General features: G+C 39.3%; 1 protein-coding gene across 1 annotated transcript in view; it reads left to right on the top strand.

Annotated features, from left to right (window-relative positions):
- agbl4 (AGBL carboxypeptidase 4) overlaps window positions 1-21935 on the top strand; it is a 221390-nt gene that overhangs the window by 70401 nt on the left and 129054 nt on the right. The window contains exon 2 of the mRNA XM_015034512.1: window positions 378-594. Within this exon, the coding sequence (XP_014889998.1) occupies window positions 378-594 (217 nt within the window). The remainder of the gene's footprint in view (window positions 1-377; window positions 595-21935) is intronic.

The raw sequence follows: 21935 nt of genomic DNA, 5'->3' as shown, positions 1-21935 counted from the left end.
TTATTTAAAAAAATTTTTTTTTTCCTGTTTCCTCAGTGGTTTTTTTTTTTTTTTTTTTTTTTTTTTTTTTTTTTTATTCAATATGATGAAAAAATTTAATATTTTTTGTCACTCAATTCAAAAACTCATATTATATGGAGTTACTTCATAAAGAGAAATATTTATAATTAAAAAAATATGATGTGTAAGCCAGAATAATTAAAATTACAACAACTAAGGACTTGAAATATTTTTCTATGTGAAATATTTCAAGTTAACTATATTTCAAAACAAATATAGTTAATATTAACTATAAAAAAAAGTTAATACCATAAACTCAACATCTTTTAACCTCTTTATATTTTCTCTCAGCATAAATGGCCCTTTTTGTGTTGCAGGCAGAGGCTTCCACCGAAAAACGTCTACTACTACCGTTGCCCTGACCACAGACGCAACTATGTGATGTCATTTGCCTTTTGCTTCGACCGAGAAGACGACGTCTACCAGTTTGCATACTGCTACCCCTACACCTACACCAGACTGCAGCATTACCTTGCCAGCTTGGAGCGCAGAAACCTCCCCTACCTGAAGAGGGAGCTGCTTGGACTCAGCGTGGTGAGTCCCAGAATGAAAACATGGCACAAGCAGGTGGACAAATGAAAATGTGAGGTGGGTGGAAAATGTCTAGGCTTGAGACAGGAAGTTTAAATCATGATGCGGATTAGACATGGAGGAATTATGGGATATGGTGTGTGTCTTTTTTTTTTTTTTTCTTTTTTTTTTTTTTGCTTTAAGGGACCCAGAGGGGGAACTTAGGAGTCCCTGCTGGTCATAATTTTGGCCTCATGTTATTATTAGTATTGTTACACTGGGAGACGACATGATACGTGAGTGTGTGTGTGTGTGTGTGTGTGCGTGTGTGTGTGAGCAGTGGAGCTCTCACCTCAGCAGTGGAAACCAGTGTATCATACATGCAGCCTGCAGTCTTGTCTGCTCTTATCAAATAATTGTATGAGAAAAACTCATTAGAAATGCTTGAGAGATTATGACTTTTTCTTCTCTCCTCCAACATTTGTCAGGGAAAGCTTGCTTCCAGGGAGATACCATGAGAGTACAGGTACTTGTGAGAAGCACTTGACCATAAAATGCAGAAATTACTTTGAAATTTGAAACAGCTGATAGCACATTTTTAAAGGTGTAAGACCTTTATAAATTAAAGATGCAATGAGTAGTGCTAGTAATGAAAGTATAAAACATTTAGAACTACTCATTTTCTTTACTGTAGTAATGCAGCATTTCAATTTTGTACAGATTTTTATTTTAAGTTTTTGTTTGCCTCGTAACAAATACATTTTGTTTTTCATTCAGAAATGACTGAAGAGGTTATTGGCTGAAGATGAGCAGCGTTTCCATCCACACACAGAAACTGACCACAGCTGAAATTCTGATCATTTTATTGGCATTCATACATATTGAAAAACATCAATATGTTCAATACATTCCAATGTTTCAACTAAAAAACGTGTAATGCAATAACTTGAAACTCCAGATTTTATGCAATAAACCAACAAAGCATGGGAAGTGAAAGGAAAAAGAACGGTTTAAAAAAATACATAGACACTAAATAAAATAAGTATTAAATCCTTTTTTTCAGTAAATAAAAGTTTGAATAGTTTGATTTGCATTTTAGTCCCCCTGAGTGTAAGAGAGGTTAGAACTACTTTTCACTGCAAGGTCTGTTTCCACCAGCGTTTTATAGTTACAGACTAAAATATTTTTTTCTCATTTTTCTTTAAAGCTTAAAATATTTTTCAGTCGGACCTGATAAAGAGCCTCTGCCAACATCAGTTGTCAAGTTTTGCCGCATATTCTCATTCAGATTCGGCTTTGTGCTCAAACTGGGCTCTGACTGTGTGCTCAGTGTCGTCCTGCTGAAAGGTGAACCTTTGATCAACGCTCAAATCTTTCGCAGCCTCTAACAAGGTTTCTTCCTGGATTATCCAGATTCCCCTTCCTGCTAAAAAGCATATGCACAGCATGATGGGGAAATGCTACCCTGTTTACTTGTGGAAATGATGCGATAGTTTTTCACTTCAGTGTTTTGCTTCAGAGCCAAAAGGTTCAGTTTTGGTTGAATCTGACCAGAAACTTTCTTACACACTTTTGCCTCGTCTTCTCTGATTTGACAGTACATATCATGGCTTTTCCTCTTACCGTTCTTCCATAGAGACCCTGATTGTGGGGAGTATTGCTAATGGCTGTGTGGTCAACAGAGCTCCCACCTGAGCTGTAGATCTCTGCAGCTCCTCTGGAGTTAGCATGGCTGAATACTTTCCTTGTCCAGCTTGTTGGTTTATGACAGACATGTGTTGTTTGTGTCAAACTCTTTGCATTTTCTGTTGATGTCCTGAGAAATATGTAAAAGTTGATTTATTGCTTTATAACCTAACATCAATACACAGTTTAACTGACAGTAGCAAAGCTAGACTTTGGAAGAAAAGGCTTTAAATTTCACTTAGGCATAGAGAAGACACAAATATTTACTGTATGTAAATAAAACCCCTTTGAGATTTAGGCGATTAATGACACAGATAAAAAGCCCTGAACCGAAAAGGCGTTTTATTTTTGCCTGATTTAATGTGCATTTGTTCTGTTAACGTAAAGCATTATTGCCTTTAAGTAATAAAAAGATGAATTACTTGTTTTGTTGTGGCAGTTGCAATGAATGGTGAGACATAAATCTGATAATGAGTGTTCTGGACCGTGGCTACGACATGACAACTAACTATAATATTTCACTGTGGTCTTTGACAAAACAAAGAGCAGCTTGTGATTTTACTTTCACAGTTTTGCAGTGTTATGAATATAGTAAAAAAATAAAAAAAATAAAAATCCCTGACATTCAGTACATTGTAAATAAAGTTGACCTAAGCTGCGACGGCTGAAGAAACGAAGGCTCCGTGCATCTCGCCGGTGCTGATAACAAATCTTCTTTTCTTCAATCTGCACTACTGTTATGTGTGTAACGGTGTTGGAACTAAGATATACAATTGAGGCTGTGCAGCGCACTCTTTTCACTTTATTTTTAAGCTGCATCATTTCTCTTCACAAGACAAAGGGGAACAGGGAGAGGACAGACTTGGTTGGTTTGGCTCAGAGAGTCAGTATTAGTATTCATAGTCATAGAGAGGTTTTATGACCGTATTTTTCTTTTTATGTTCTCTGGGCCTTGGTCGCAGACAGCTTAGCCCCACCCTCTCATATCTCTTTCCCTGACTGCTCTTTCTTTCTCTCTCTCTCTCGTTGTTGCCATTTCTTCCTTCTCCCGCGTATATGCATATGCATCTCCGCACACACACACACACACACACACACACACACACACACAAACACGCGCGCGCACACACAGACAGGTCAGAAGGAAAGAGATGAGAATGGATAAAGGGAGCTTTTCGACTGCATCAAAGTTTAAAGACAGATTGCTGTAATTTCCCAGGCAGAGTCTTTGGATACGACAGAACACGCCTGGGACACCAGAATAGCTTTAACCTTCTAATGGGTACAGTTATCTCATAAGGATGGAAATAGGATTTGGGGCCATTTGCACTGGCATGCCTCTGTTGTGCTGCCTAATTTGTTTTCTGTAATGTATTCCCACAAATAATAGACCAAGCAGTCTGCATACTTAAGTTGGGATACTTTAAAATTTTAGTTTCTGAAATATTTATTCCGGTCTAAAATATTTAATAGTCACGTTGAGAATAACCTGTTTAATTCAACACAAAGTAACTATAAATGAAGGGGAACAACTAAAATAAAAAGTAGCTTTTAGTTTGGATATACATAAATACAAATAAATAAATCAATAAATATGGATTTTTGTTTTTTTACACGTTTTTAATTGTCCTGCTCAGTGGCCCATTCTTTGACTCCGAGAATGCTAGTTTAATACCTGTATTTTTATTTTTATTTTTTTTTAATGTTGAAATGTTGCCTTTGCTGCACAGTTTCTTAGTTTTTGTTTTCATATTTTTACCTCTGTGTGAATCTGGATGCTTCCTCACTCAGTAAAGGATATTTGTATTGCCTTGTTGCTGAAATTGTGCTATATAAATAAAATTACCTTAACCTTTTTTATTTTAAATACATACAGACAGAAAAAACAGATTAAACTGAAACGGTACAAATGAGCTGAACCTTAATTTTCAGATTTTTAAAGTAAAAGGGGAAAGGTTTTTCAAAATATATGTTTCATTAGCATTTACAAAGACCACAGGTTCTGTTGGCTTGCTTATGTTTTTGTGGTTTTAAATGTGCTGCCAGGTTTTGTGGAAACATGCTGCAGAATAGTGCACACATAATGTTCCACATTTCTGCTTTCAGCACCAGTTCCACATTTATCTCAGTTGGGTCATAAATCCACGTTGCACAGCTATAAACGATCCTCAGAATGACCGTGGAGGAAGGAATAAAGTGGAAGCCGGTACGTTTAAAATCGGGATGTGGACTGGTGATGGGTAAAGTGACCATCAGTAACATTAACAGGAAAAATCGGTGGTTGTGTTCTGAACTTGAATCTTCTTCAGAACATATTTTTATTTGCTCCGTCACCTGCTGCGTCAGTGTCTACGCCATCTTCCTATATAATTGTGGCTCTTGCGTTTACCACTTCACCCACTCGTGTTTTAACATTATAATGAGTTCTGTAATATTCTGAATTACTGAAGCAGTGACTCGCATTGATCCTGGGATTCCCTCAGATATGTCTCTCTGTTCACCTCGCTTTGCATGTTCACCTACTTCTGTGTCAGTTTCTTAAAAAAAAAAAAAAAAAAAAAAAAGAGGATTTGGGGGAGATCAGGACTTTAAACGGTAAGTTTAATGTGGAGTTTTAATGAAAGGCAGTTTTGGACAGTTTATATATTTGCTTCATGTCTGTTTTGTTTTGCTTTGCTGACTTTTTTAGGGAAGGAGTGGGATTCACCCACTCCTTTCTGTAAATAACACTAGAGGGAAGCTCCCTACTATCCTGATCCTTTTTCTTTTTCCATTTTTCTGCTCATTGTTGATCATTTGAAATGTATTTTATTTCCTTCTTATCATGAAAAGTGAAATAGTGCTCCAGTCAATGAAACTGAGCTAGATTGAAATTATTATTTGTTTACTAAGTTCTGCCGAACTACGTTACTTGCCAGAAACCGAACGAGAAAACCCACATACACATTTAAAGTTTCTTGGCATGAAAAAATTTAATCCCAATTAGTCTGAGTTCAGATGACACTTTTTTCTAAGTCTAGACCCATAGAATCACTTGGTCAGCTCTGCACTAAAAGTTTTACATGTACTTTCCCAAGAATCTTTTTTTTTTTTTTTTTGCAATATTTTATATCTTCATTTATATTCATTCAGAAGCTCATCTTTAAAGGTTCACAAACTTTGATCTTCAGTTTTTTTCCATTGAAAAGCTTTGGCTCCAGCGTTGGTTAGAGTAAGGAGCTCTGTCATCTGGGAGCTCTGAGTAGACTTGCTGCTCTCCCCCATTGAAAGTGGTTGATTTAGGCAGTTCAGGCGATTAATCAGGATGACTGCTGGCGTCTCCTTTTGAAGTTTTTTTCAGGATCAGATTGAGAACATGCTGTGAGGGACTATAGGATCCAACAGAATGAGCAGGAGAGTTTCTCTGGGGTGAGGAATGCTTGAGTTTCCCCCCCTGGACCTCAGAGAAGTAAAATATAGGTTGAGGTTTTTGGCATTATTCATTTGACATCTTTAGTCAGGGTGGCATATTTATTCACCTATTTGTAATACGCGCCTACAGGGTTTTTTTTTTTCTTTTTCTGGAATGTAAAAGGTGAATATTTGCTTCAAGCTTTGCTGCGGTTTCTAAGTGCACTCTAGTCCTAACACAGAGAACTCTAAAAGACATACTCTCACAGACACCCGGATACACATCACACACAAACACTAAGAGAAAAATACCCGAAAAATCCATCTTATTTCCCAACGGAGAAGGTTTTGATTCTTCCTGTGCTTTCTCTGCTGGATGCACGGACTTATGTCTGCTTGTCAGGTCCCCGTCTGTCTGAACATTTCCTTTTAGAGGACCATCCTGACTGTATCTGAGAAAACCGCTTTCTCCCTTCCCCCGAGGCATCCGTGTCCACAGAGGTTCAGAGAAAAAGACAACAGGCTTTCGACCTGCTACAATACTAACAAGGCTCTTTGAAATGACCCCTACTGTCTGTATCTCTCAAGCTATTTCCTCATTTCTTTATGCTCCTCAAGTTTCCCCTGGCCATCGAGAATTGAAAGCACCTTATTTGCCCAGCCTGCCTGTTGACAAAGCATTTTTCTTTTCCCCCCTCACCAACAGAAAGGTTCTGCCCTGGAGTTGCGGAGGCAGCAGTTTGAGGTTTTTCTTGTGCTGGCCCTGCGGGGAGGGAAGGGCTATGACACTATTAGTCACCTCTGACACAGCACAGCCTCTGCCTGTAAACCAGATGGAAAGAAAGTGTAAATGAGATAGCTGCCTCATGGTGGGAGAATGAATGTGCCACCTATGAGCCTCCATGCCTCTTGCTCACCACCAAGCGGGAATTCGGTTTGCAAAGTCACAAAAAGCAAAAGCTGTTGATCTGAACATCGCAAAGCTGATGCGTGACATGCTCTCGGCTCTGCTGTTCTGGTGAAATCCCACAGATCAGGTCAAGATTGTGATTGATCACTTGTACTGTGCTGAAGAAAAAGCAGCATTAACTGTTGACTGCAGTGATTTAACTTTGCTTACACTGTCGTGATTGAATGTGAGACTTAATCCCGTGTGACGTGAATGTTCATTTACCATGTCTGGGCTGTCTGCTCAGTAAGAGAGCGGTCTTCAGGAACCCTCAGTTTTTTTTTGGGGGGGGGGCTGTGTGTCTTGAACAACAGCAGAGGAGTAGAGTGGAAGCTGCGCCTATATCTGCCTGCCTGCCTCTCTCTTTCCTTATCTCTGTGTTTGTACACTGTGTGCCAAGATCCAATCAATAGCCACTCCAGCCGTGGAGAGAGAAGAAGGTCAGCAGCCACACTGGAGGAGCCTGGGTAGGCAAACAGAAAACAACATGCTTCAATCTGGGCTCTGTGGACTGCCGTTGTGTTAACGGGAGACCTGTTCCACCTGGACTTTTCACAGTCAAATGTAGCATTGGCTTTTGCACGTGTCATGCATCGTCATCGACTCTCAGACCAGCATCTGCTGTAGCAAAGTACCAGTTTTAATTACCCTGACTAATTAATGGCAGCCTTTTTCTGTTAACCGACTCCGGCGTTTGAGTTCTTGACACAGACACGGTTCTGTGAATGGCTCTGTGATCGGTTTGTAATAAAGAGAGCCCTCCATTTACAGAGTGTTATTCAAAGACCAGCTGCAGAACGGTCATCCACTCTCCGCTGTGTGGGTGAGGTGCTAGTGCAAAGTGAAGCCACGCGGCAGACTATTTTTCTGTTTATTTCTAGACAGTGGCCGTTCCAGCAAAACCTGGTGGACGGCCACAGAATCACAAATTGAGACTAAAAAGCTTCTGTAAGTTTTGGATCTGTGGAATTGCCTGGACTTTATGCGTGATGTGGTGATGATGAGGGTGATGGTCATAAAAAAAAGTTTTCAACTTGGGATATTTGCAAAATTCTTCTGGTGAAAAGTTTCCTGAAATTATCCTTCTCTTGGCAACCGTGTTGACTTGGTCTGAAAACTTAAGACGGATAGAAATGTAAAAATAAAAAACAAGAAAACAATATTTTGTAAACATATCTGTAATATCACCCTGAATTTCCAGTTGACCTCTACATTAGAAGCGTTGCTCATATGAACAGCAAGTGTTTCTAACTTATGTTTTTAGTTTGTTTTCTTTGTTAACTGAAACTTGCCATTTCATTTTTAGACCATATATCTGCCACCAATTTTTCTCTGTCTACCTAAGGAATATTAGCATTTTGCATGCGTGATGCTAGTTCACATCTGGAAGAAAAAAGTCCCTTTATCATCTGGCTATATGTTAATCTCTGCCTACAGCAGCTGGGCATCAGAACTGTGAAGAAATTATTTGTATTTCAAAGGTCATCTCTGTATTGGTACATGTTTCTTGGCAACTGATATTTTTGACCCCTGATATATCAGATACATGCATGTGAATATCTTTAGGTTATCACAAGAATCTCTGAGAAAAGGTTGAAGCGGCAGTAGACTGTCTTTTGGCCTCAGACAGCTGAGTAGGAAGGTGATCCAGGGGGAGCCGAAGATAAGCAGGTTTATGATCTATGTCCTTATGTTATAGTGCTGCATGGCATCTTATCTCCAGCTAATGGTTCCCCCAGGATACTTGCTGCTTTGTTACGCATCTCCAGCCTTGCATCTCTCCCATCTCTCTGGTGACGAAGAACGCAGTAATGAAGGAGAGGACATGAGGGCTGGATAGGAGGTGGGGCGTGGGGGTGCGTGAGCCAGGCTCCTGATGTGCAGCTCGCTGTGAACAGGAGGAAGTGCAGTTTGTCTTTCTGTGATATGTTTAACTTTACAGCGCAGCTCAGCTGTGTGTGCACTTAAAAATAATATGCTCAATAAATAGATTGAAAGTACCACAGGTGAGGGTGAAATTGTTTTAGGTGACGATCACTCAGTCTTGACCCCTTGTTGATCCTTGTTGGCGTTAAAGCACACAAATTTTGGGCTACTCAGACAGAGATAATATTTATTTAGGAAAATGGAACGTATTCACACCTTAATGGCTTCGCAGTCTGTCTCCGCTCTATCCCTCTCCCAGCTTCTTTTGTCCTCTTCTGCGTTTGCATGAATAGGAATTAAGCTAATGAAAAGATCTCTGAAATGGCTGCTGTCTCGGGGCATGCAGTTCATTGAAGTGGAGCTCTCTGGTGGGTTGATAGTTCAGAACCCGCTTCATAAAATTAAATAAAAAGATTAACATTATCCCAAACTGATCCTTTGTGGCTGATAGCAGACATCTTTCTTTCTGTCTCTCGTTGTCTCCCCTCCTTCTTCAGCGTCGGAGGGAAATCTATTCCCATCCTTGCAGCTGTGTTACAGCCGTCTTTCTGTCCTCCACTGCCAATGGAAATTTACTCTCCCTGCTTCTGAGACGACTCCATGGATGGAGCGTTGAGCAACCAGCGCTCACTCCATCTCATTTGGGTGTCAGGGCTCGTTTCCCAAAGGGGACACAATGAGGAGCAAAACAGATAGCATTTAAGTCGTTTAATAAATCAGAATACACCTTTCTGACAGTGTAATTGCATCCCGTTGCCTGGCCCGAATTCAACCGCACGCACGGCAAGAGGGGGGAAAACAAGAGCGCGAGTGCTGAGTAACGTAGAGCGGGCTATACAGTAAATCATTTGTTGGAGGGAAAAGAATGACAATTAATGAAAAAAGAGTTGCCTGCCCTCCAAAAGCAGCCAAGCTTGAAATTCACTTTGAGGGAAACTTAATTTGTTGTAAATGGGCAAAAAACATATTACTGCGAAACGCGTGGCAGGGGGTGCACGGTGTGTCCGTCTGCTGCGTTTGTCTGTCGGCATGTGTTTGTGGCAGATGAGGAACGCCATGCTCTGAATAGCTCAGCTGAGCAGGGGGAGACACAGGAGCCTGTTAATAACTCCAGTAACAGCATTCTCTTTCTACATGACTGCTCTCCAGAACTCACTTCGAGCACGTCTGAATACAACTCAGGGATGTGGAGGAGAACTTGTCAAAAGTTACTTGAGAGGAATAAACTTAGGCCTGTTCACTTCTGACTGGTGCATCAGTTTTGGTTTTTATCTGTGTGGATGTATATGTGCCAATACGCAGTTTTGTTTATGCCTCACATTTCTTCTTTGTTTTTTCTTTTTTTTTTCTGAGACTGTTCTGACACAATGCTGACTTTATTGGTTGGACATCCAGCCAGTACATGGAAGCTGGCAGGAGAAATGTTTTCATAGGAATACCTTTCAGAAAGATGTCACAAAAAACAAATTTGTCAACAACAACAAACAAGTTCGTCAAACTAATTTTCATATCAGACAATGATTATGTGAATTTATCCACTCACCTGTTTTCAGAATTTGATTTAATTTAGTAAGAGGAAAAAAAAGCTGTCAAAACCATTTTGATCCTATGGAAAAATATAACGTTCCCCAGTTATATTTTTTGGGGAAAGTTAATGTGGCTAATTAACTGTGATTAGCCAAATCTTTTGGAAAACATTCACTTGCCCTGATTACTTCCTGCGAGCTGCAATAAAGAAATCACTTAAATAGAGCCTGTCTAGCAACCTGAGGTAAGCTAAAGCACATAAATAATAAAGCTAAGAATAGCTTATGACTGTAACCAGTACAAATGATTTGTAAGTTTTTGGAAATTCAGTGAACCAAAGAAAGGGCCATCATTCATAAAGAGTAAAGACTGTGAAGGTTCCCACAGTAACAAGCCTTCCTTATTTCTTCAAGAGTGTGACATCCAAATAATCACTAAAGGAAAATATCCAGTTGTTAGTTTCACCTCTAGCTCAAACCTTCTTGGGTTATGCAGCAAATTATATTGATCTTGAAGAGCTCACAAAATATATTTGGAGTTGACCTAGTCAAAGTCTGGACTTGAATCCAATTGAAATTCCATCCATCCATCCATCCATTTTCTTACGCCCTTGTCCCTTACTGGGGTCGGGAGGTGCTGGTGCCTCTCCAGCTAACGTTCCGGGCGAGAGGCGGGGTCACCCTGGACAGGTCTCCAGTCTGTCAGTCCAATTGAAATTCTGTTGTGTAAAACCAGACTCCTCAATGTAGCTTAATTAAAATTACTCCGCAAAGAAAAGTGGGCAGTTTTGTGGAGACTAAATCTGACACAAACACGTTATTCTCATTGTTTAGACAACTGCAGTTCTTCACTGTGAAATTAAATCCTATTACTTCTCCGTAGTCAAACAACTTTCAGGGCTCTTGTGAAATTTTTTGCTAGCATTTCGTACTGTCAACATGGTCTGAACACGTAGGGCATTTCTGCTGGGCTGGTTTTCTTCTGAATCCCTGATACAGGGGATTGATTCAGTCCAATAAATTTAGTGATAAGCTTGAGCTGAAAGCCAAGCATGACTGACAGGTCAGGGTTAAACTGTAGGATTGCAGACTTGCTGCAGTTTTATCCTCGCCTGCAGCTATGGACCTCACTACTCTACAACTGCGTGCGCTACAGATTCTCTGTGAAGCAGATCAGGAGTCACATATGATCCAATTATTGACCCGAGCCGCTCGACTTCACTTTTCTCAACGTTCCCACTTCATCTCGGCCTAAAGGCTGTGAATGCTTTACATTCTCATAAGCAGAGAGAGTTTACCTATAGCTCGTGTTGTCAGCATACTCAGTGATACTATTATCCATTGGATCCCAAAGGATCCTTGTTTTTATTTTAAAAAACAATACCAGAATAAATGAAAGGTTTTCCTACCGTTGATATGACACAACAACTAAACGAGTTATGTGGAGAATATAAAAAGAGACGTTTATTTGAATTTCAGCATTTAGTCTTTGTTGGTAGGAGACTGTCGGTGTCCAGCGTCTTGACTTGGCATTATTTTTTTTCACTCTAGAAAAGTTCTTCAAGTAGATTATATTGCAAGGAGGTCCCTTGTCCAGACCCCACAGATTCTGCCTGGACTATACTTGGATCTCGTCATCAAGAGGTGTCCTGTAATCTCTGAATGCATCCTTTCTCCACAACATCTGAATCAAGTGGCTGGATTCCCTCTTCAGTGTGTCATTCAGGCCTGCAGAGGCCTGCTGACTAGCCATCCATTTGATTCAAAGAAGGGATGCGTCCGATATTTGCAGGATATTAGCTCCCGAGGACTAGACCGGGGCTCCCATAAACTTTTCTTAGTCACCCCTGCAGCTTCTTTTTTTGTCCCTGGATACTTTCTTGACCAGTTTGTCTAATGGAAATAGCAGAAAATGTTCAAAAAAATATTTTTTTTGGGGCACAAAAAAAGTAGGGTAAAAAGTCATTATCGCAATTGCGTATTTTCCTTATGTCATGCAGTCCAGTTGAACTCTATTTCTAGAAAGTCACATTCATGATGTTTACTGAAGGAGACTTGAGTTCTCTTATTAAATCAAATCCCATTCCAAAATGTTTCCTCTTAGATTCTACAGGATAAATTTCACACTCAAGATAGAAAAGGTTTTTAAATTGTCTGTCATAGTCGAGTGTGTGTACTTTTCTTCGGAAAACGATGTATGCATCTGAGCAGGCGGTCTATGCTGAACTGTACTGTTCCTGCTAAATAAATTGATTTCATTGCTATTAAGGCAGGAAATGACCAGCAGTGTCAGTATTTGCAGATTTAATACGATCTTCCCTGTGTAACTTGCTCAAGCTTTTGCTGCTCTTTCCAGTCTGCTGCCCTGTCACCCATCCTTTAGGAAACGCTTTGACTCCCCAGCCCCCCCCAGGCACGGCCCCTCTGACTTAGTCCAGCAGCTCGGCACGCCTGGGGGCCTCAGATAGCAACAAGCCCTAGCCAGATCACTGGCCTCCCTGCGCTTACAGGGACTTTTACCCACCATGCTTTTTCTCAAAACATCTTTTTTTTCTTTTTAATTCCTTATTTTACAAAATATGTTTTTACTTTGTCTCTTTTTTTTTTTAATTGAAAACAAAAAATGAGGAAAGCTATTGAAGTGGTCCGATTTTCTTTTTTTTTTCCCATCGGCTTTGCAATTTCTCTTAAAGTCTCACGTTCCTACTTTGCCACTGTAGTAAGTGTGTCTATGTGCATCTTTTCCCCCGTGGTTTAGTGCAAGCGTGAGGAAGATGGATGCCAGAGTCGCACTCTTTCTCCTAGGGTACCATGTCTCCCTTCTCTCTCCTGTCTGGGCTCGTCTGCACCTGCATATTATGATATAGTGCCTGTGTTCAGCCAGTCGATTGCCTTTAACAGGGCTCGGGCTCACTGGCCAAATTGAAAGGAATGGGGGCCTCCTTTTTATCAGAGTCACGGCAGAGCAGAGTGCAGGGCCCACAGGGCGCTCAGGGACGTGGAGGAGATGTGTGGGTTCTCTTTCTCTTGCGCTCTCCCTCACAATTGCTGCCTCTTGTAGTCCCTTTCTTTCATTCCCTTTTCTATTTCTTTGTTTCATTGTTTGATGCCATCTGATGGCTGTGGAAACATTTCACGGGAAATGAGTATTCTGTTTCCCATCAATCCTTTTCTCCATCTCCATGCTGGAGTTTCCTATTGATAGCGAAGGGAGAAAGAAAATCAACACTAGTCTCAGAGAAAAATGTCTTAATTTTCCATTTCTTTGCCTCATTCTTTTGAGACATGTCATATGTGTATTCCTTTCCTTTTCAAGTTTGTCTCCTCGATTCTTTTGTTGAAGACTGAGCTTGAAAGGAACCATCTCTTTAATGAACAATTCCTGTGTAGGTCTGCTTTAATGAGAAAGCAACACTCACATATACTTTCAGCTTGTTATGTAGTGTGAAATGGCAGCTAGATATAAAAAAAAAATGTGCCTTGATGTGAAAGGAACACCGAGAAACTCATTCTGATTCCTGTACATTAACACAAACATTGTTGATTATGAAGAAGGGCTAATTATTTCAAAAGGAATTAAACAAATCCCACTGAAACCGCGAATATGTTGTTAAACTGGCCCAAAAGAACTCATAATTTTAAAAGGTGTTCCCAAATGTGCTTTCCTTGCCTTTGCTGTATTCATCACAATTTAATTTGCTTACATATTTTTAAAGATACAGCAACACAAGGTTTTAGATTCTTTCTTATAAGACCAAAACCAAGTTATATTGTCCAGTTGCTGTTAATTTGCTTTAAGATTCTTGTACCGTCTATTCAACCATTCGACTTCGGCTCCAGCTTCATCAGTTTTATGGTGGAGGCATATGCTCTTCACTGGAGACCACCTTGCCTAACTCAACTGGTTTAAAAGACAAACAGCTCATCTGTCTGAAATCTGAAAAGCGAGACAGTGCTAGAATGAACCAACGCACAGAGATGAAAGGAGCGTTGGTGTTCTTGTGGCTGTAATTTATACTCTGCTCCTTGAGCGTTAATGCCAGTTCCCTTTTGGCTCTTCTCCTTTGTTTACGTTTTAATGATGTTTTTTTATATCTCTTTCTCTTCCTCACTGTTTATTACATGCTGTTTTTATTTTAATTACGTAAAGCACTTTGAAATGCCTTGCTGCTGAAAATGTGCTATACAAATAAAATTTGATTGATTGATTGATTGTCAAGTCTCACTTTAGTCAGTTAATGTCTGGTTCAGCTCTGGCCAAGCTGGTGTGTCTCCACTGCTGTCTGTCCCTTTCTACTGGGGACGTGAACATGGGCAGGTTGAGAGCACACAGGAGCTGAGACTGACGTGCCAACGATGTCATTTGAAGGGACGCTGAGCAGTGGAGAAGCTCGACGTTTTGTTTTTGATGGACTCAAATTAACACAGATATTTCATTTTGTCATAGGAGTTCATTGCTGGAATTATTAATAGTTGCAGCATGTGCAGCTAATCAGTTAATCTAAATAAAAAAAACCCTGATGAGATAAGTTTGCTTTACTTACAAATCTATCTATATTGTGACTATACTGTAACACAACATAACATAGTGAAAACCTGGTGGACTGTAATTATGTTGTCACTTAAAGTGTGTTTCTAAAACCTTTGATTAGTTATGTCACTTTTGTGTAGTGGGATCCTGTTGCCGCCTGCTGGCTCAGTTTGAGTTTCACCAAATCAAATCACTTTCCTCTAATAAAACTATCATCTGAGTTTGCACTTCCTTGCTTCAACAGTTGAAATCAATTTTTTTGTCAAATGTCTCATTTCCATGTTTTTTTTTTTTTTTAGTATTTTGAAGTTTTCTTCAGCTCTCTGTCAATCATGTGAGGCAGAAAAAGAATGATAGTAGACTGGCGATATTGAAGAAGACTTGGAAGCAGCTGAACTGACGTTTGTGTGCTAAATTTTTAAAAGAATGCCTTGAAGATCAGTCCGCATTGGTTAGATTGTTGTGACACTTGACTGCTTTTTCTCGAATGCACGTTTATGAAGATTTAATTTCTGTACACAACACATTTTAATGCGATACCACAGGTGAATGGCACAAGGGATTACTGGTGACAATGAATACAATAAAAACAGGGGGCAGATTAATAACATGAAACATGATGAACCCAAAAAAGGCTAATAAAAAACACTAAAAGCAAGAATAAACTAAGGAATTAAACACAGAGCAAACCAGTATGACAAAACCTTTTGGGCATTCAGGAAATGAACAGCATATGAGAAGACCTAAAGAGATTTAAAAACACAGTGGATCATAATAGAGAAAAAGTGAACATAACTATGAAAACAGACCTCAGGGAAAGAGCTAATATGACAGAAACCATGCAGATATGGGTAGAGTAACTAAAAATGATATGCAAGCAGGAGTATTGATACTTCATATTGATATTACTCATGTAAAAGTAAAAAGCACTTTTTTTCCCCAAGTAAATGCAACAGAGAAAAAGTAATTAGTTACTATGTGCTCAAAGATACTTTGAACTGGTCTCAATTGGATTCGATTTAATGAATTTACTGATTTACTGATCTGTAAATCGACAGATCTACATAAAAATATTATGTACGTTTTTGTCCCATATTTTTATGACTTTAAGGGGACTGCAACATTTATTTTTTTCCCACTTACACAACAATGCAAAGAAATGAGGCTTTTTCTCAAGCTTTAGTTTCTCTTTTCTTCAGCAAAAAAAACCCCCAACAACAATAACATCAAAAGCAAGGGTATCAGAGGAGAAAAGGGAAGATCTCTTAAACAACAGTCCAGTGTTTCCTGATTGCTGTGGGTTGGATAAAGTCTCCCTGTAGGATGCCAGCTGTCAAACTGCCTGTATGAATTCAGAGAAGACACTCGAGAGGTACATAACGGCTTGTCAGGGTCTCTGCCAATGTCCATCTTCTTTCATTCATGGATCAATAGTTGTCTTTATTTTTGATTCTTTCTCCGACTTGTTCTTCTGTCTCTCTACATCCCTCTATTTGTCTTTGACAGAGCAGCCTTAAATGTCTGCTTTAACTAGCTGCTCACAGCCCTCCTCAAAACACATTTACATACACATCAATCACGCTGTCAAAGGTAAAGGCATGACGCCGTGTAAAAACCTGAATTGGATTATGGCCTTGTCTCATCCCTGACACTGATTGCTTGGCTGGCTGGCTGACAGGCCTGTTGATTTGCAAGCTAAACAGCCTGAAATGTTATGGGCTGCAATTTTTCCCCTTTGTGGTGATTGTTTGCTGCATGCAGATTTAACTTAGGAAAAACAAGCTCTGCAATTCCAAGAAGTAACTTGTGCTCTTAAGTGTTGCACTAACTAGATGCATTAAATTGAGAAAATGACTGTTCGTGAAATACAACATACCAATATGGAAGTTACAATATTAAATGAGTAAAATAATCAAATTGCTTACACACAGAAAAAAAAAAATGTACCTTCAAAAACCATAACTGAACCCCTTCACAATATTCACATGAAAATATTTCATCCTTTGTATTAAAGTTCTCCCAGTAATCCTTATTTGCATATGGTTTGTAAATAAATATTTTGAATATTCATTCAACTGTTTTAGCTTGACGACAAAACGTTACAGTTCTTATTGTTCTGCTTTTGTCTCACTGATGGTGATGGATGCACAGGCAGAAATAATAAATGGATAGGTTATAATTAACTTCTTTACGAAATCATCCCCATCTTTGGTGTCCTTGGACGTCTGGTTTAAAGTTGGACTGTGTCAAACAAACTGGGAGGACAATGTGTATTCGTTTGACTTAGCCATAAATTATTTCAGGCAATAAGTGGAAACTCTGGTTGGGACAAAATCAGTAACTGTAAAAGGTGAAAATTATGACAGGTTATTTTAGCTAGGCTAAGAAAAAAATATGTTATGCATAAGTTAGGGAATTTCTTCTAATATTTGAAGATTTTTTTACTCTTCTATTATTATGACTTTATTCTCGTAATTATTTTTTTCTTAATCTGGCCTTAATACTCCATCGCAGAAAATGAAGTACCCAAAACATCATTGGTGAGGTAAAGTGTACATAATCATATCTTCTAGATAATGAAAGACAATATTATTTCACTGCACTTAAAGCTACTGGATTCAAGGTCTCAGATGGTTTCATACCCAAACGCAAGGCTGTGATGAAGACATCAACCAAGCTGTACCGCGATAACAAATAGGAAAATTTAGCTTGGTATTAGGCTGGAAATTTTAGAAATTTACATGAAAATGTTACAATTTGCATAGAAACATGAAGATAACACACTTAAGGAGCATTTTACACAGTTTGTCTTTAAAAAAAGTTGATTTGGGGTTTAGTTGCTGTGTAAGTGATTTAGATCAATGTCAGAAAAACTTATTCTGAACCTGATACTGATTCCTGGAATCTGCACACTTTTTAGTTTAGTCACAAGAAACCATAGATGTTTCCTAGGGAGCACAGAAAACAGGAAAGATTATATATGCAGGAGTTGTGGAAGTAGAAAGTGAGTAATATAATGTTGTGACATATAACTGCTTACCTCAGTGTGACTGAGGATGACCTACTAAAATGTTTCTTGGTGATGTAAAGCAGTGCATGCTGATGAAATGTGATAGAAACCCATCTGGATGGAATCCCAGTTTTCTATCAGTCACAGAGTGTCGAACCAGCCCACCACACATGAATCCCTAAGCGTTCATACAGCTCTAATGGCAGCATTTTCACTGCTTTTATCGGAGATAAGTCACAATTAGTCCCACCACAAACACTGAGAAACATGTGATGTGTTTTCAACTCATCTTAGGCACTTGAAAATACGTCTTCATATTTCAACAGGCCCCTCGTTATTGGTCAATGTTAAAAAAAAAAAAAAGCCAATTAACCAGCAGCATGTGGCCTAGTGAAACATTTTTCATTAAAAAATTTAAAGGTCCTCTGAAGTTGAGTTCAAACACTCGAGCCTGAGGTTAAGGGCCAGGAATGTGAGAAGAAGGAGGAACGGACTGGCATAAGAAGCCCTCTGTGGCCGAGGCTGAGAGGCAGCAGCGTGTATCACCAGACTCATCATCACGGCTCATTTGAGTGTTTGATCCCAGCAAAGGCACTCAATCCTAGACGAAAAGTTCATACCGCCCAAGGGTGGCATCTACGTAGCTTATGCTGGCAAACACAGTATGGTGAGAAAAGGAAGCTTAACCCCCAAGAAATTACCATCTGCCAGCCTTATTCCCTCTTTCAGATGCTGGTAATTACTCTGTAGTGTAAATGCTATTTTTTGCCGTATATTTGTATTGAGTGGGAAAACTTCATGAGAGCTCATGCTTCCTAATTAGTGTATATTTATGGCAATTAAATGTTCTGCTTTTGCGGTTTGGATGAGATTAACTAAAGGAATTCTTAATGTCTGACCCTGAGATATGTACTTTTCAACTAATGCTGCTTTGAATACCAACAATAACATCTGTCCTAAGCATTAGTAGCTTTTTTCGGTGTGATATCCACACTGCTTTTACGCCGCAACACAGTTGCATGAAGAGAAGATGGTTCAATCTACAGGTGGAACCAGTAAGTAGAAGTCAGTCATAAAAAGTTGACTGATATCACATTATTTTCACCATTAAGTGGGACGATCTTTGCAATGTTATTAGTCTCTTCTCCGTGTTATGCCAGTGTCTTACGGCAGAGAGCTTGACCACGTATATTTCACTATCCAATTATCAGGTGAAATTGGCTGTTTAATTTTACAGCCTCAGTGAAGGCGCTTTCTCTCTCTCTCTTTATCTCAAAATCACGGCGGCTCAGTTAGTCCCCGAACATCACCCTGGGCAGCCTGCTCATCTGAGACGGCGTTAATGTGTGTACGTCTGAGTCTGCACAGGTTTTGTGTGTGTGTGTGTTTTTGTAAAGTGTACTGAAAGCACCAAAGAATTATAAATCAAACAAGGTGATGATAACTTTGGTGTTGACATTGTGATCCATCGTCTTTCCTCCGCACTGACTGTTTCGTTTTGACCACCAGCAGGCTGCGACCGAGAGGCTTTCTACCAAAATATAATTGTTTAGAAGTAATGAGGTGGAAAAAAGGACAGAGAAGAGGAGAATCACAAGAGGAGGGAGCTTGGTGACTAATAGATTGTAAGGGAAAAGGATGAGGCCATGGAGGTAAGCATATATGTAATATTCTGAATTCAGTTTAATTCGGTTTATGCACATAGTCAATTCACAACAAACATCATCAAAGGCACTTGAAGTGCACATACGATGCAATTGAGTCAAAATTCAATTTGCAAACGTCCAATTCATTTCAATTCAAGATGTAAATACTTATCCCAATCAAGGGCTATGCATGCATTAAAATGCAATGCAATTGATCATTTATTGTCAAACGTAATGTGGGCTGTGGTGACATTAGAATGAAAATCAAGCATTTGACTCTGCAAGATCTAATGAACAAATATGTACCATGCAGACACTGAATGCACACAACATTGAGGCAATTCTTTACATTTTAGCAGGAGGAAATGATGTCAGTAAGCCACGTAAACAACGTTGATACTATATGAATACGCACAGAAAAACAGGCCGTGTATTTGCTTTAATATGGCTAATGCTGATTACATAGATGCCTCAGATGTTTGATGAGGGTGAGGTGCACTCGTTGGACAGATAACACTGATTCTGGGAAAGTCCAAGGGGATGAGAAGAGCTGGTGCAGGAGGGTGTCTGCAACACTTCTACCTTTCCACTCTTTAGATCAAAATTACCACCTTAGATGGGAATGAGAATTTTAATTAGAACTCGAGGCTATCTCATCTCAGAGAGTGTGTGGAGCTAAAAGACTTAATTCCCACCACGCTCCTGTATACCCCTCCCCTGCCTTTACCGGCCACTTGGTCCATTATTTAATAGGCTCCTTGTTATCCATCTACTTGGGCTTGCCAGGTACTTAGAGCCCCTCCACTGGAATATTAGGTATTCTGATGAGGCAGGCAGCTGTGTGCTTTACACAGATGGTGCTGTCTGTAATCAGCACTCTTGAAAGAATGGCTCTGCTATCTTCCCCCAAACTTATTCTTTATATGATTATAAAACAGAGCTGCAAATTGTTACGAACAAGATAGATGAATTAACTAGGAGCATAAAATACAGCGGCACCCAGCAATTCAGGACCTTTTTTGGTTGGATTTGTATTACTGGATGCCCTCGTTGATGATGACTTGTAATAGGACTGTTAATAGGCCAGGGAAGGCAATTGTATTGGTATAGTATTTCCAGCAACCATGCAATTCAAAGTGCTTTATTGGGATTGAAGAGCATTCAAATTCATGCACTCCAAATATAGTGTAATTTGTTGGGATGGTTAGAAAGACCTTGTAAAAACTCTGTACAAGGCATTCATTGTGTTTGTGAGGCAGGTCAGAATCAGATCTATAACTTTGTCCCTTCAAATGGATGAAATCTAAAAATGCTTTAATGTGTTTAAGAGGTCATGTTCTGCTTCATGTAGACGACTTAAAAACTATTTTCTTTTTATATTTGTTTCACAGCTTTTACAGCTATAGTTGCAAATTGTCTTAACATCTATAGTGTCTCATTCACTGGTTGGTGTAATGTAGCTTACTGAAAGGCTATATTCTATGAATATAATTACTTAGTTTATACACCAAGTAACTAAGTACTTGGTGTATAAACCTGAAAATGTCTAGGAAAGAAAATAAGAGATTGACACAGATTTATTTTTTGAGGTTAAAAATTAGGCAAAAATTATAGCTTCTACACAAAAATACCATTGATTATAATGTACAACACATTGCTACCCTCCAAATTAGTTTATTTCATGTTTTTACACAGTTTTAATAATATTAACCCGGGAGAACTCGGAGAGAACCCACACATGCACAGGGAGAACATGCAGAAAGACCCTGGGCTGGGAATCGAACCCAGAACCTTCTGTCTGCAAGGCAACAGCTCTATCAACTGTGTCACTGTGCAGCCATTTACTTAACTAGTAACACTAAACTAAACCACTGGCAAAAGATAAAATGATGACGCTAATAAACTAGGCAAACCCCGACCCTGCTCATTGTCCCATAAATACATTGAGGTAAGTTCCTCTAATGTAAACAAAATATGAAAAGTCCTGAATACTACATACAGTTAAATATTTGTATTATTAAAGTGAGTCAGGGAATAATTGATATCAGGTTTTGGTGGGGACCTTATCAGTGTAGCAGCTCAGACTGTAATTGGCTCTATAATCACCTCTCTAATTCAACCACTGATGAGAGTCTCATCCAGTTTCCTGTTGTAATCGCACTCAACTATCTTTTTATTTACTTTTTCCGTCCTCTCACCTTTTTGTTATTTGGATGCCATTCTCTCTCAACCTGTTATGCATTTATCATTTATCTCTGACTTGGTCTGCTTTTCAATACAGCATCTTACCATCTTTACCCATATGAATGAGGCCAAATCAATGGATTCTTATTTTAAGTGCAAAATGCCCAGAAGGGAACTCTGCGATCATGCCAAATGAAATCTCATTTCTTGGAAATGAGATTTCGTTTACTTTTTCTCTTACTGCTGAGAAGTTGCATATAATATAAAAAATATGTATGTACACTCTCAGCCTTAGACTCATAATACCTTTTATTAGAGTTCAAACATTTAACGACGTCATTGACTGTTTTGCATCATTTCTGTAAACAAAGTTTGTCTTCGTAGAAGACAGACGGTGAGTGAGGTCTAAAAAAAGAAAGACAGCTTTAGTTTTTCTGAGTTTACGCCACAGAGCTGCTGCAGGGCTACACATTGTGCACAAAGCCATGTTCACTATAACTTCATGTGCTCCCCCCCC

Source organism: Poecilia latipinna, unplaced genomic scaffold (assembly GCF_001443285.1).
Source record: "Poecilia latipinna isolate Pla-1442-1.1 unplaced genomic scaffold, P_latipinna-1.0 Scaffold301, whole genome shotgun sequence".
Taxonomy (NCBI): domain Eukaryota; kingdom Metazoa; phylum Chordata; class Actinopteri; order Cyprinodontiformes; family Poeciliidae; genus Poecilia; species Poecilia latipinna.
This window is presented reverse-complemented; position numbering and strand designations above follow the sequence as displayed.